This window comes from Myxine glutinosa, chromosome 1 (assembly GCF_964187855.1).
Source record: "Myxine glutinosa chromosome 1, kmMyxGlut1.1, whole genome shotgun sequence".
Taxonomy (NCBI): Eukaryota; Metazoa; Chordata; class Myxini; order Myxiniformes; family Myxinidae; genus Myxine; species Myxine glutinosa.
Window position 1 is genome coordinate 64731168 of NC_136261.1, and position 15579 is coordinate 64746746.

At 44.7% G+C, this 15579-nt stretch overlaps 1 protein-coding gene across 1 annotated transcript in view; it reads left to right on the forward strand.

Annotated features, from left to right (window-relative positions):
- LOC144890777 (T-cell surface glycoprotein CD4-like) overlaps positions 1 to 15579 on the forward strand; it is an 88691-nt gene that overhangs the window by 55295 nt on the left and 17817 nt on the right. The window contains exons 2-5 of the mRNA XM_078772604.1: positions 5469 to 5813; positions 5924 to 6154; positions 6283 to 6555; positions 6657 to 6896. Of these exons, the coding sequence (XP_078628730.1) occupies positions 5469 to 5813; positions 5924 to 6154; positions 6283 to 6555; positions 6657 to 6896 (1089 nt within the window). The remainder of the gene's footprint in view (positions 1 to 5468; positions 5814 to 5923; positions 6155 to 6282; positions 6556 to 6656; positions 6897 to 15579) is intronic.

Here is a 15579-nt window from a genome sequence, read left to right on the forward strand (position 1 = left end):
ATCGCTGCATTTTTGTTTTCGCATGTTGGTTATTTTGAGTTTACGCCAGCCGCCACCAGGTGGGTTCTGGTCACGTGGTTATCTTGCCGTGCAAGTACAGTATCTCTGCCGTATATCGCTGCATTTTTGTTTTCGCATGTTGGTTATTTTGAGTTTACGCCAGCCGCCACCAGGTGGGTTCCGGTCACGTGGTTATCTTGCCGTGCAAGTACAGTATCTCTGCCGTATATCGCTGCATTTTTGTTTTCGCATGTTGGTTATTTTGAGTTTACGCCAGCCGCCACCAGGTGGGTTCCGGTCACGTGGTTATCTTGCCGTGCAAGTACAGTATCTCTGCCGTATATCGCTGCATTTTTGTTTTCGCATGTTGGTTATTTTGAGTTTACGCCAGCCGCCACCAGGTGGGTTCTGGTCACGTGGTTATCTTGCCGTGCAAGTACAGTATCTCTGCCGTATATCGCTGCATTTTTGTTTTCGCATGTTGGTTATTTTGAGTTTACGCCAGCCGCCACTAGGTGGGTTCCGGTCACGTGGTTATCTTGCCGTGCAAGTACAGTATCTCTGCCGTATATCGCTGCATTTTTGTTTTCGCATTTTGGTTATTTTGGAAAATTTCTTAGTTTTAACCATGGGGCCTAAGAAAGTGAGTGCCAAGTGCAGTGCTGAGAAGAAGAAGAGGATGATGAGCTTGGCTATAAAACACGCAATCGTCGAACAACATGAGCGAGGTGTGCGTGTTGTCGACTTGGTGAGGCGGATGTGAAGGCAGCTGAAGATTTTATTATAACTTTTGCCGAACTGATAGAAGCCGAACGATACATCCCCCAGCAAATCTTCAACTGTGACGAGACAGGGCTCTTCTGGAAAAAGATGCCGAGGAGGACGTATATAATGGCAGAGGAGAAGAGCATGCCAGGCCACAACTTGTTCAGAGTGCCGGCGATAGCTCGCCTTCTCTTTGTGGAAAACACGGTGAGATCCTTAACATCCAACAACTAATGGGACGCAAACGGGGCGCCCAGTTTAGCGGTACACACATTGATGAATCACCCTGCCTGTGATTCACCCATGACAGGTTATAGCTGGGTCAGGATTCAAACCCAGGCTGGACAGTTTAGACTTTAGAGTCAAGTGTGCGTACCTCCAGTCCAGGCCATCCTGCCAACTTGTATGCTGCATACAGGTGAAATATAAAGCGCAAGATATTTTTATATATACTGTATATTTAAAAAAAAATTGGTGTGGTTTTTGGCGGGCTGGAACAGATTAATAGCATTTCAATGCATTTTAATGGGGAAATTTGATTTGAGAAACGAGCAATTTGAGTTACGAGCTCGGTCACAGAACGAATTAAACTCGTAAGTCAAGGTTCCACTGTATATATATATATATTGTTACGGACACGACTTAGATGTTGCTTGACCGAGCGGAATGGCCGCCGTGTTCGCACAGGTTACCTGATTACACTCGAACATTGGCCGAATCGCGCTATGCTAAATCAATGAAGGAAAAGGACACAACGGCTGGGATTAAGGCAACGACACAAGGGGTACAGTTCTCAAGACCTCCGGAGGAGGATATAATATTGGTTATGCAGAACGGTTAGATTACACGACAAGAGGTAAAGCACAGCAAGATGGACACTTAGACACAGTCTTATCTTAGCCCCGACAGACCACAGACAAACGGGACAAGACTGACTTACACGGGGATTGATGGCAGGGGAGGGCAGGCAGTCGATAGCTCAAGGTGCACCTTGGCTCAGGGGCAGAATCGACCCGGTCCGGCCCAGAGATGCGGGGAGGTATCGTCGCGCTGGAGGTGGCGTCCTTTTCTCTCCAAGCTGAGGCGCATCTGACGTCACCTCCGTCTTCCTGCGCATGTCCAGCGGGGAGTGACACGCCCTCGGCTCGTTAGCTCCGCCCCAGATGGAATCAGTCCGCCGCTTCTTATTGGGTGCGGGAGGTTACCGGGCTCCGCCCTTGACGAGGAGCTGACAGTGAGCCCCTGCGTGGTAACCCCGTCGGAGCACATGTTCAATGGCGGCTAACCAAGCCGGAGTGAGGACGCACACTCCCCGCGCCGCCTCCGCGCCGCCGCCGCTGTTGTTGTTGTTGGTGTTGTTGTTCCATGAGGAAGAGATGCGGGGAGGTATTGGGAGGTCCTAAACTTCCTAACGGTGCCATACAATCACATTCTGGTGCAACGAAGAGTCAGAATTAATGGAAACGAGTCCTTAACTGACATAGACTAAGAATAACTAGCAAGATGTCCTATAGTTGTCTACGTGAGATGCGGTGAACCTGGGCACGACATTTAATGGGGGAAAAAGGGAAGGTCGGGGCTACAGAGTGTTGTTTACAGACAATGGGACTAGGGAATGGGGGAAATAGGGGAATATTTACAAGCGGATATGGATGGAGGCCAAATCCCATATCCGCAACAATATATATACTAGTAGAAGTACCCGGCATTGCCGGGCGGGGGAGGGGAGGGGAGGGGGAAGATGAGGGGAGGGGAACGGGGGGGAGGGGAGGAGAGGGGGGAGGGGAGAAGAGGGGGAGAGGGGAGAAGAGGGGGGGGGGAGGGGAGAAGAGGGGGGGGGGAGGGGAGAAGAGGGGGGGGGAAGTACCCGGCATTCTGTGTATAAACGTGAGGGAGAAGAGGGGGTAGGGGGAGGGGGAGGGAGGGGGGGAGGGGAGAAGAGGGGGGGGAGGGGAGAAGAGGGGGGAGGGGGAGGGATGGGAGAGGAGAGGAGTGGGAGGGGGGAGGGGGAGGGGAGGTGGAGGGGGAGGGGGGAGAGGTATAAAACAAAAGGGGACCGAAATTAGTGGGGGTAGAAAAGATCAAGGTTTTGGATGGGGGAAGATAAGAGATGGTGGTGAACAGCTGTTTTAAAGACCTGGAGGGTGGAGTGGGATTGAAGAGAGTGAGGAGTTTGTTCCAGAGGCGAGAGAAAAGAGGAATGAAGGAGTAAAGGTGAGCAGAGAGCCGAGATTTCGGCGAGGGGAGAAGAGGGGGGGGGGGGGAGAAGAGGGGGGGAGGGGGAGGGATGGGAGAGGAGAGGAGTGGGAGGTGGGAGGGGGAGGGGAGTGGGAGGGGGAGGGGGGAGCGGGGAGGGGGAGGGGAGGGGGAGGGGGGAGGGGAGGGGGGAGGGGAGGGGGGAGGGGAGGGGGAGGGCCAGTCAACAATGACGTTGCAGTTCTCATGGTCGGAGAGCAGCACAACAATCGCGACATCGTCCTGAATCTTCGCAACAGCACGAAGCGGCTTTTGGAGACTCACCGATCCTGTGACGCCCTCCAGTACCGGCGTTGCCGGGTGGGGGAAGGGAGACCCGTACATTCCCAACCCGTACATTCGCCCTCTCGACTCAAGCTCACTCGGACAAAAGCCTCGCACAAATTACACCGTGAAGGCCCAATGGCCATGTCTATGCCACAAATCAAGTACGTCAGCGAGTCGGGCGCACTGAATTGAAAATATATAGAACGCTCATACTCCGTGAAAAGTGAAGCTACAATATTTTTGAAAAATTTCATTGGTTGCTAGGAGACGGCAGCATGTAAAAACCGTTTGAATATTTGCAATACAGTTTGATCCAGAGGTAAGTGGTATGGTCTTGCTGGTTGGTGGACACGGTACATTTAAGGGAAATGATTTTCTGTCATTCTTCTGAGTGGTTGCTTCTCCTTCCCCGTATTTTTGTTCATTTTATTGTTTTTTTCCACTCTCTTGAGTTGTGGGCCTTCCTTGAGTGGTATTACATTTATCATCATCATCATTGGAATGTCTGTTGTAAAGATACGGACATCAAGTCCGTATCTTGACGCAGAGAGCATCAAGCACCATCTTTTTATACCAGGCAACGGCAACGCAGAACGCACTAACGCAGACCTCGCTCGGCCCCGCCCACAGCGACCTCTCTCGGCCCCGCCCATAGCTGCCTCGCTCGGCCCCGCCCACAGCGATCTCGCCCGGGCCCGCCCACAGCGACCTCGCTCGGTCCCGCCCACAGCGACCTTGCTCGCCGCTCGGTCCCTCCCACAGTGGCATCACTCCGCCCTACACGGCACTATCGATATATTATTCGTACAATGCCGGGTACTTCTGCTCGCTGAAAACTAATCTATGTGAAACATGCTAAATCATGCTAAATGCTAATCATGCAGAAGTACCCGGCAAAAACGCAATCGCTCTGAAGTACGTGCGAACGCGTAACTGAGATAATGGCGGCAACGAACATCACGTGATCGCTCTGAGCGAATCAGCGCGCTGCTCTGCTTCCGGTCAGATTCCGGTCATAATATTTCGCGCTGAGATAAAAATATGGTAAAAACATTATGAAATTAATTTTTAGGTCAGCCATGTTCGTCCCAGGCTCAATGGCCATGTCTGTGCCAAATATCAAGTACGTGAGCCTCTCCGTTTAGGAGTCTATCGGTAACATTACAGACACACACACACACACACGCACACACAAACTGTGTTTTATATACTAGGGCATTGCCCGTACTTTATCTATATCTAAAATTATATCCCCCCCCTCTATTTACATGAAATGGTTTGGTCCAAAGCGAACGGCTTGCGAGTACGGTGACAATCCCCCCCCTCTATTTACATGCAATGGTTTGGTCCAAAGCGAACGGCTTCCGGAGTTTGGTAAAGAAATCGCCATCGCGTGCACAAACGCGCAGGAAAGCGAATGAATCGCAAATTCGGTTTTATTAGTTTTAAAACATAGTTTAACGCCAACATAGTTTGCAAACGTGAAATAAATGAATACGCTCTCAAATGTGCCATCCGAGGCAGAGTGTGTCCTCCACGTTCGGCACACGCGATCGTTCGCTGCTCTCTGATTGGTTGAATCGTTTTTTTGGACATAGCTCGGTAAGTAATTGTCCGATTAATATGAAACCTTGAAAAGGCACATCCTCGGGTCCCCAGCAATATACCTGGCAAGTTAAAAGTATATCGGACCCGTGGTTGTCGAGAAACAGCGGTCACAGACAAACAAACAGACGTACAAACGTACAGACGTACAGAGATTACTGGAATTATAGATAGATGTAGATATATATATATATATATGTAATTACTTGGAGTGGGGAAACAAGAGGGGATGGAGGGGGTGGCATCTCCAATTTGATCACTTTACATGCACGATTGTGAAAACGATAAAAGAAGAAGAAGAAGACTGTGAATGGTCAAATAATTCTTGATTCGTCACATTTTTCTTTCTCGAATAGCGGATGAGCGGGTGATTGGGGTGGGGATTCGTACCTCTTACCCTCCCCCCTAAATGCTGCACTCTTATTCTTGTATTGGGATTCAAATATGTTTTGTTAACTTCGGTGGTTGATATCGATCCGATGATTGAGTTATATTCAAATAAACAAGATTATCAAATCTGTAAATGTTTACAAACAATTATCTGAATAACTCACAATGTTTTCTTGTGTTTTCAGGTGTTGAACACACACGGGCTGTGGAAGAGAAATCCGTGTTTGGAGTTGTGGGTGACGCGGTGACGCTGCCATGTTTGTTCAACAGATCATTGTGGAGAGAAGGGGCGCGGGTGGAATGGTGGAAATACAACGTCGGCATCATGCACCAAGACTTCCAGGATGAAGGGTTCACTCGGGGTGGATATAAAAAGCTGTACATTACCGGCCATGGAGTCAAAGGAGATTTTTCTCTCCTTATCTCACCTGTACGTTATTATAATTATGGAACATTCACCTGTACCCACCATAATCGTTCCACGAACAAACGAACCAAACTCGCTGTGGTGAAACTCGTTACTGCTGAAGGTGAATATTTATCATTATGTTTATTAATAAATACAATCATTGAATAAACACAGGTGATTAATATAAATTAACGAAGTAATTAATTACAATATAATGTTTGTTCTTCACAGTGACGAGCCGGAGGGACCCGGTAGAGGAAGGTGGTGAAACCACCTTGACGTGCTCGATCCATGGTGCTGATGGTGACGTGGAGTGGATGAGGGGGGACCTGTCGGTAGGAAAGGGACAGGTAATGAAAGTTTCACAAATGGGGATCACTGATGGGGGTAAATGGACCTGCATCGTCTCCACAATGAACAAAACTCGTCTCACCATCAATCACTTTATCAACGTCTATAAACGTGAGATAATTATTTAATTATTGTCTTATTATATAATTTATCTTTATTTCACTTTTATTCACATTTGTTATTTAACATTAAACATTCAATTTCTCGTGTTATTAAACATCCCATTCCCTCTCTTACAGGAGGATCACGTGATGGTGTAAAGAGAAGTATTTATATAACTCCAGTTAACAGTAACATCACCTTACCAGGTGTGAATGATCACAGCACTCGATGGTATAAAGTGAATGAATCAGAATCTCTGATGAAGGATCGACATGAACAAACAAATGGGAAATTCACAATCACCGAGGATTTCTCACTTAGAATCTCCGATGTTCGTCCCGAGGACACCGGACATTACGAGTGTCGATCTGATCGGGATATTTATTATATATCGATCATCATCATCACAGGTAAGCTGCTCCACCTGGAGTTATTGTAACAGAAACATGATGAGTTTCAAATAGGTTTTTATTGTAAAAATAAACAATAACATCTTCACTTTCACCTCCAGCCACAGTGACTCCAGGGAAAAGAGTTTCTGAAGGAACTGCAGTGACTTTCAACTGTGAACTTTCACATCCTGTACCTGGTGTAACGTTCGGGTGGCGCCATGTAACGTCTGATCGTGACGTCACAAACCAGTCCAGTTTCACTTTCACATTTGTTCCTGAAGATGAAGGAAAATGGATGTGTGTTCTGTATGGAGAATCAGGAAGAGTTATCACAACAATCTCACAAACAATTACAGAAGGTACGTTTATGGATTTATTGTAAATGGTATAAACACGAGTGTGAACGAACGATTTGTTTATTACCTGCACTCGCGAAGCGAAACCAGGGTTCGGCATTCGGGTGCGTGCATTCCGTACGTACGTGTCTGTATGTTTACGTGGTTTGTAGTCGACCCAACTAGAAACTGTTATTTTAAAATTGATTTATTCATTCAGTTGGTCCGACTGACACGAAATTTTATCATGTCATCGGTGCCTTCGTTATGACGTCATGATTTGACAAGTATAACGCTTCATCCGATCAGTATGAATTTTTTTTCTCAGCAACCGTTGGTCTGATGAACACGAAATTTTCACCATAGAAGCGCCTCCTCCTGAAGAATAAGTTAATGATAATCATGACGTCATAGGTCACGTGGTACAGGCACCATCTTCGAAAAACTGAAAAACGTTGCACATCTATATCTCCACAACCGCTCTATGGGAAAAAATTGAAACGTGGCTCATTGTAAAGAACTCCGCATAGGGAATACGTGTTGTCAACGATGACGTCATTGGTGTGGTAATTTTGACGTCATAATTCGCTTAGTCTGATCAGTTTGAAATTTATTGAGTATGATCTGTGCAACAATTATATTAGAGAATATAAATTGATGATGTAATAATCGCTCACGTGGTCTGGCAGCCATATTGGATCAAAGAAGAAAAAAAACGTTCACAAACAAAAGAGTTGGCTCGCACCAAGATGACTGCACAGGGCAAGTATTCTATGAATACCATCTGGTTTTATTATTAATCGAGACTGGCAGGAAACCTTATATGTTTCATTCTCACCACTGGATACTTTAGTGCAGAGGTCTTCCTCTTCTGTGAAGAAATTCAAACCATGTAACATCCACGATGTACATTATAAGGTTTGTTATGTATCTATATAAATAAAAACGAAAAATACGGTGAAGCCAAAGTGACCAATGTGTGTACATCTATTAAGTACGTACTATTTGAACTGAGTAATGTACTGTACTTCTATCAATTTTCAATCACATCGTATTTGACTTGAGTACATCCATTCATTATATATTGTTAGGCCATAACTATTCCTCCATTTTCAATTTGGCCGTTGGACATTTCAGTTCATTAAAGATAAAATACCGAGTTTATTAAAGATTTCGACCTTTCAGACCCTGTGGACTCTTTAGAGTTTAAACCTTTAAGGATCTTCAAACCTTCCAACCTTTCATTTGCAATCAATGAACCTTTCATTTCGTAAATTATTTCATTTATTTGTAAATTAGATTCCGTACTCTATCCCAGGGATTGACAAGATCGCCGAGACGGACACACACACTTCTCTTCGCTGTTTAGCCTGGATTTGGATCTCGACCCAACTACAAACTGTTATCCCAGTGTGTCACAGGTAGGGTGATGTCATCAGTGTGTGTCGTCCCTTGAACCACCTTTAGAGGCCATTTTTCCCCACAGAGCAGGGGATGGCCTTTTTTAAAGCAATGTTTTATGGCCGGATGCCCTTCCTGCCACCAACCCTGTTGGTCGCCTCTTGCTACACACAGGGAATTACCAGTGAACTAGTACTCAATTTGCCGACATCGTAAAAATGACAGGCTGAGTCAACCCTCCTGGTGTTAATTCAGCAATCGACCGGGATTCGAACCCAGGATCCTAGGATCCCAAGCCGGCACCCAAACCGCTAAGCCAACACCAGGCTTCGTGTGTGTCGTCCCTCGGATGGACGTTAAGCCGGGTAGATCCCACCATGTCCTTCATGAAGAGTAGGCAAGTTATCACCGACATTCTGGTCAAATGACAAATTATTGTCCTAACTGCTGGGAAGGTAATGGCAAACCGCCCATTATCACCCTTGCAAGCAGCTAATGACCTGCCTTCAGGTAAAGCACCCAACCAATCAGTCTTCTCAAGATTTTATACACCGCTCCTTTCCTAGTCCATATCCAGGCGCTGCATGACGTCATCGCCAGGCACCGAAGTACTCAGTTTTCACTGTTTGTATGTTTGTCCGGACGATATCTCGGCCATCCTTTGAGATAGGAAGTTGAAATTTGGCCACAATAATGAGCAAGTACTTTGGCAAAACGGTATTTTTTATTTTATTGATGAATCAATGAATTGATTAATTATTTAATTATTGGCGATTTATTAAGTTCATATTAATCTTTTCTTTCTCATCTTTGCAATATCTCAGGTACCTTTTGAGTTAGGAAGCTGATATTTGGACATGACAATGACCAAGTGATTTGGCTGCAAAGGATATTTTTGATTTATTGATTAATCAATTACCCATTTAATTATTTGATGAATTACTTAATTAGGTTTTTTTAAGTTACAGATTTGGATGGAAGGTCGTGGTTTAGCTATTATATTAGCCAATTGATTAATAATTTAATTATTTTATGATTATTATTTATTTATTTTTATTATTAATCACTTATTTATTTTATTTCTCATCTGGGCAATATCTCAGGTAACATTTAGCTCGGAAGCTGATATTTGGACACAAGTGTTTTTTCTTTGTATGCTCAGTCAAGGCTCGTGTAACAGCTAACACAAAGAACATACAATAAAGAGAGCAGGAGACAAGATGATTGAGAGAGGGAAACACAACACCAGTAGAAACAGGGACATTGGGGTCCACGGTGTAACCAAATGGACACTGCAAGAACTTTCAGGAAAGAAATTGGAATTTGAAGGAGGTGGATTTAGGGTGGATTGACGAGGGTAGAAAATATCAAGACTTTCGATGGGGAAAGATAGGAGATGGTGGTGGATAGCTGTTTTGAAGACATGGAGGGATTGACGAGATTGTGGGAGTTTGCTCCAGAGGCGGGGAAAAAAGAGGAATGAAAGAGTGAAGGTGAGCAGAGAGTCTCGATTTTGGCAGTTTCACCAGAAGATGGTTGCTAGCAGATCATGTGTCCTGCAGGAATATTTGGAGGACAGAGCACAGATAGAGCTGGGGGAGCTAGGCCGGAGAGGAGTCGGGAGAAGACAGAAAGACCACCAACCTGCCTGCGGTGAGAGAATGAAAGGTCCTCAGAATCAGCTTCATCACGGGAGATTCCAATGATTTCAAAAGCCTTGCTTTCTACAGCGTGAAACCGAGCTCGGTGTGAGGCAGGAGCACCAGCCCAGAGGGGAGAGCAGCACTCTATCAAGCTGCGGATGAAAGCTTTGCAGGTGGTGAGGAGCTCAGTGGTGCCGAGGAAATTTATCATTCATTATCTTCATTAATAAAAAGTAGAACAGGTGCAGAAATGGTACAATGGTACTGATAACTATACATCACGTTCCACAAATCGAGGTCTTTTCAAAGAGTCATCTTCATAAAATGACTAATTAAGGCAAAACACTAATGACGAATTCAGCTTAATTGTTTTCAGAAAATAACTAATTGAGGAATGACAATCAGTTATTTTGGCATAAATAGGACAAGTCAGGAGACAATGATGGTTCACAAGCGAGCGGTATTCAATGACAAAGGTCAAAACCGACATTGAAAATGTATAAATAGGAATGTATTATCTGTTATGAGACTAGTTAGCTACACAATAGCGAAAATTCGGTTCGATTCCGACAACTTTGAAAATTTGAACTTTGTGACCTTGAAATGTCAAAACGAAGGTTACTGACCTTCAAATGAGATAGAAAATAATGTATAATCAGTTATGAGGTTAGTTTGCTACACAATACCGAAAATTTGGTTCGATTCCGACAACTTTGAAACTTTGACCTTTGTGACCTTCAACGGTCAAAGGTCGAGGATTCTGAAATTTGTTGGAAAACTTGTATTTCATTATGTATGTGATAATATAAGATCATGTACGACATGTCACCCTATCAGGAAGCGAACAATGTAATAAAACCATCAAAAATTGACTTTTCTAAATTTTGTGACATTGTGACCTTGACCTTGGGGCGAAAATGAAAAATCGAGCTCCGTGGGGTTATACACATGACATTGGCCTAACCAAATATCGAAACCCCTGTCAGATTCCACCAAACCCTTCGGAGAAGATGTAGCTTGAACTCGATTACCCCCTAAAAAGACATCTTTTTCGGGCGTGGCTCCGCCCACAATGGGCTTAATACGCCCACTCTAGGCAGGACACAACTAGATCATGATATCAACCTCCCACCCAAGTTTCATCAAGATCGGATGATATCATCAGGTAGTTATGCTGCGGACAGACAGACACACACACAGACAGACGCACACACATGACGAATATACTGGTCACTTGATAACTGGTGAACCAAAAAAAACAATCTGTTTCTAGCTTTAGATTGGTGAGCAAATTAATTGAGCCAATTGACCCAAAATCCCAAAATATGTTGGTGCAGGTCGTCTGTTGTCGGTGGCATACACTGTTCTCCTTGTGACAAAGCCAATCAAAATACTCTGTGCCGTGTATCACTGACGTCAGGTGCCAAGTCTTGACCATAAATAGCACAAACGAACCACTCCAGTACAGCCTCCAATACAGGTTGTTATGTTAAAATCAGCCCCCAATTGTGTCAAGCCTTGCACTAAGTCTCACTTTAATACACTAGCGAGGTACCCATGCTACGCACGGGTGGGAGGCCAGAAGCAAACGGACATTGCCGAAACGGCGAATGCTAAAGCATGAAACCAATAAATTCCACATTCCTGGAGCACCCTCAGTCGCATGTCAGACATGGACAGCAAGTTCGCGAAGGACTTCCATGAAAAACGTACCCGCTGGCAAACAAACGGGTACGTTTGTTCCATACCCAGTCAATGGCGAATCTGCATATGGCGATCCGCAAATTTCACGTTTAGAAAGTAGAAACCGTCACGGCATTCCGTCATTCACTTGAACTCAATATCTCTTTTTAGCTGTGATTAGCAGCTCTATGAGAGGACCGCGTTGTTGTTCTTGTTGTTGGGGTGCCTTTTTGAATAGCGCATGCGCATACACTCGGACGTGCGTTGGTATGAGGTAGGAACATATTGCAACGGATATCCTCATGATTCTACACGTCACAGCTGGTGACCACACTGTGGTAATTTTCCTCTTGTTTCATTCCAAACAGCATAACTTCAATCACAAATTAAATAACATGAATATTAAAAAATAAACTTTTAACAACATTCGTGACATAAACAAATATTTAAATCCTGATGTGAAGTTCCGTACGGTTGGGTGAATACAATTACGAATTCAAAATCGTAATTGTATTCACTCTATTCCAATCATCAATTGAGGCTTTAACAAAACAATTAACATGATTAACGTTTAACGATTTAACATTACGATTGAATGACGGTTGTATTTGTATACAGTATTATCAAACCAGTGCATTGCCGTCATCTGTCCACGTCCGCATTCGCGGCAGGTTTATAATTCTCATCAAATCTAAACAGTATTTGTAGAATTTCAACAAAAGCCACATCACTGTTCATATCGGTAAATATTATTCCATCGTGTTTGGAAAAACTGGAAAATTGGAAAACTTGGAAAAACAATATAGCCTATTTTACTCCCAGGGGTCCCAGGAATACCCACCCATAATATCGTTGCGATCGGTTCAGCCGTTTTTGCGGTACATTCGAACGGACGGACGGACATTTGGTGAATTATAGTAAGATGGTGGTAAATGTTCTCCTTTTATCATCGCCATAAAACGAATTTGTGGCGTCACACTTGATTAGAGTATGAAACTCATTGAGACTTTGAGACAATGGCTCCCCAAGGCCGTCTTTGATGCGCCCTATATCAATCACATGGGCACATTTTTGACGCCAGTTGAAAAAAAACAAATTTGCTGGTATTTGTGGACTGAGAGCAGCAGCGATCATTGTGACATCATTATCTGGACTGTGAATGTCAATATCACGATGACTGGAACTGGCGAGCTTTGCATGGAGGAGGAGACGGGTGTCGGTCTCCTCGTGATCGCACTGCAACTCATCCACGAACTGGATATATAGCTCACCTGATGACACTTTCAACACGTGACATTGGTCAGAATGTGTCACATAAATGCTGTATTCTCGCCCAGATCAGGCAGTTTGCTTGACCTACAAATGGCGAAGATGAAATCAATCAGTGCTTCGTTAATCTCACCCCTCGGGAGAAATTTATTTCACCGACTTGAACTTTGTGGTCGGGTCTGTAATCTTCAGACTATGGAGTGTGATGTGCAGTATATGGAGTGTGATGTGCAGTATATGAAGTGTGATGTACAGTATATGGAGTGTGATGTGCAGACTGCAGGGTGATGTGCAGTATATGGAGTGTGATGTGCAGTATATGGAGTGTGATGTGCAGTATATGAAGTGTGATGTACAGTATATGGAGTGTGATGTGCAGTAAATGCAGTGTGATGTGCAGTATATGGAATGTGATGTGCAGAGTGCAGCGCATGTGTTGTGCAGTATATGAAGTGTGATGTACAGTATATGGAGTGTGATGTGCAGACTGCCGGGTGATGTGCAGTATATGGAGTGTGATGTGCAGTATATGCAGTGTGATGTGCAGTATATGCAGTGTGATGTGCAGTATATGCAGTGTGATGTGCAGTATATGCAGTGTGATGTGCAGTATATGCAGTGTGATGTGCAGTATATGCAGTGTGATGTGCAGTATATGCAGTGTGATGTGCAGTATATGCAGTGTGATGTGCAGTATATGCAGTGTGATGTGCAGTATATGCAGTGTGATGTGCAGTATATGCAGTGTGATGTGCAGTATATGCAGTGTGATGTGCAGTATATGCAGTGTGATGTGCAGTATATGCAGTGTGATGTGCAGTATATGGAGTGTAATGTGAAGTATATGGAATGTGATGTGCAGAGTGCAGTGCATGTAATGTGCACTATAATGAGTGTGATGTGCAGAGTGCATGATAATTGTGATACTGCAATCAGGCAATGTCACCACTTACCCATCTAAATCTGGCATCTTAAACCTGACCAGTCTAAATCATTTATCGAAGCAGTCACGATACTTATTCCATCTTACCTCAGAGAACGGACATATTCTGTGCTTTTACCAAGGCCAGATGCAAAACACAGAATAAGAAAGGCTTCCCATTATATTTTTCCTCACACCTGACTCACCTCACACCGACATGGGGGCTGCCATTGCAAGACAAGTCGTGCAGGTGTTTACAAAAATACGGGTTCTGATTGGCTAAGAGTGCTATTACTATGCCACCTGGCCAAATTACTCCGCCGCTCAAGCCCCATGACGCGCTTCCACCTAGAGAAATGAGTGCTTGTAACTCGTACCCAATGCGAATCATTGGGTTTCGTTCACTCAGAGAACTTTAAACACACAACAGGAAATACCATTTTATCCATATTCTCAGTTCGACAAGTCGCACCTCTTCCACGGATCAAAATGATAGCAGCGGACTGCCCACAGCCCACACGCGCTCTCTCGTCTCGTGTGACTTTTAATTTTTCCTGTGACTTTTAATTGAGATGGAACCTTCCAGTGGGTTCACTTCTAACGCAGGCCAAAGATAGACTTCAGGTTGGTGATGACCCGACTGCAAAACTTTGACATTAGCAGTTCTACCTCCGGATAGTTGGAGAAATAGTCCAGAACCAGTGGATACGGTTTACCAGCAAAGAGGAAGATGGCACAGCCAACTTTGACATTTTTTCTTCGCCTTCCACGTGGCTGTTGGAGTTCTGCTCATTGAGCACTGCGGTGTTTCAGGCACACTTCACAATGGCTCTCATCGTCTTCAATCTAGCCATTCATTGCTGGCCATTACATGGCCTTCGGTGCCCTTCATTTGCACTTCTCATTGCATAGGCAGAGGTCGTGGATTCTACTGAGCATGCCACTGTGCATGTTGAAGGGAACGGCTATCCGTTGACCTTTTATCGGTATTCCATCTACCTCCTCAGTTCATCCTGAAATGCAGAGTATGGCTTTTATTTTAATAAAATAAAAATTTCCTCCAGGCCCTCTCCCTTCCACACATCTCTCTGCTCTCGGATGTTGTGTTTGTGTGCTTCCCCTTCTCTCCCCATCTTGTCTTCCGCTCCCTCTTTTTGGGTATTTTGTTTGTCTGGTTGATTTGTTTGTGAAGTAAATGTTAGCTCTTTCACGAGCCTCGATTCAGTATACAAAAAAAAAAAAAAAAAAAAAAAATGCCCCCCGTACCACCGCGGAGCGAAAGGGGGACTATGGTTTTCCCCTCCGTCCGTGTGTCCGTCCGTCCGTGTGGGCGTGCGTGCGGGCATGCGTGCGTGCGTAAGTGAAGGACCGCATTCGAATTTGGTGTGTGGGTGCGACCCACGTCAAAATCCAAGATGGCCACCGCCATGTATGTCTGATGCCATGTATGTCTGAACCTTGTGAGCTGAATATCTTGAAAAATAAGCGAAGTACCAACTTCTAATCTGGTGTGTGGATGTATCTAGGCACAAGGAAGAAGGCTATTGAAAATTGGGTCGCCACGTCAAAATCCAAGATGGCCACCACCATATATATGTCTGAACCTTGTGAGCGAAATATCTTGAAAAATAAGCGAAGTACCAACTTCTAATCTGGTGTGTGGGTGTATCTAGGCACAAGGAAGGACGCTATTGAAAATTGGGTCGCCACGTCAAAATCCAACATGGCCGCCGCCATGTATGTCTGAACCTTGTGAGATGAATATCTTGAAAAATAAGCGAAGTACCAA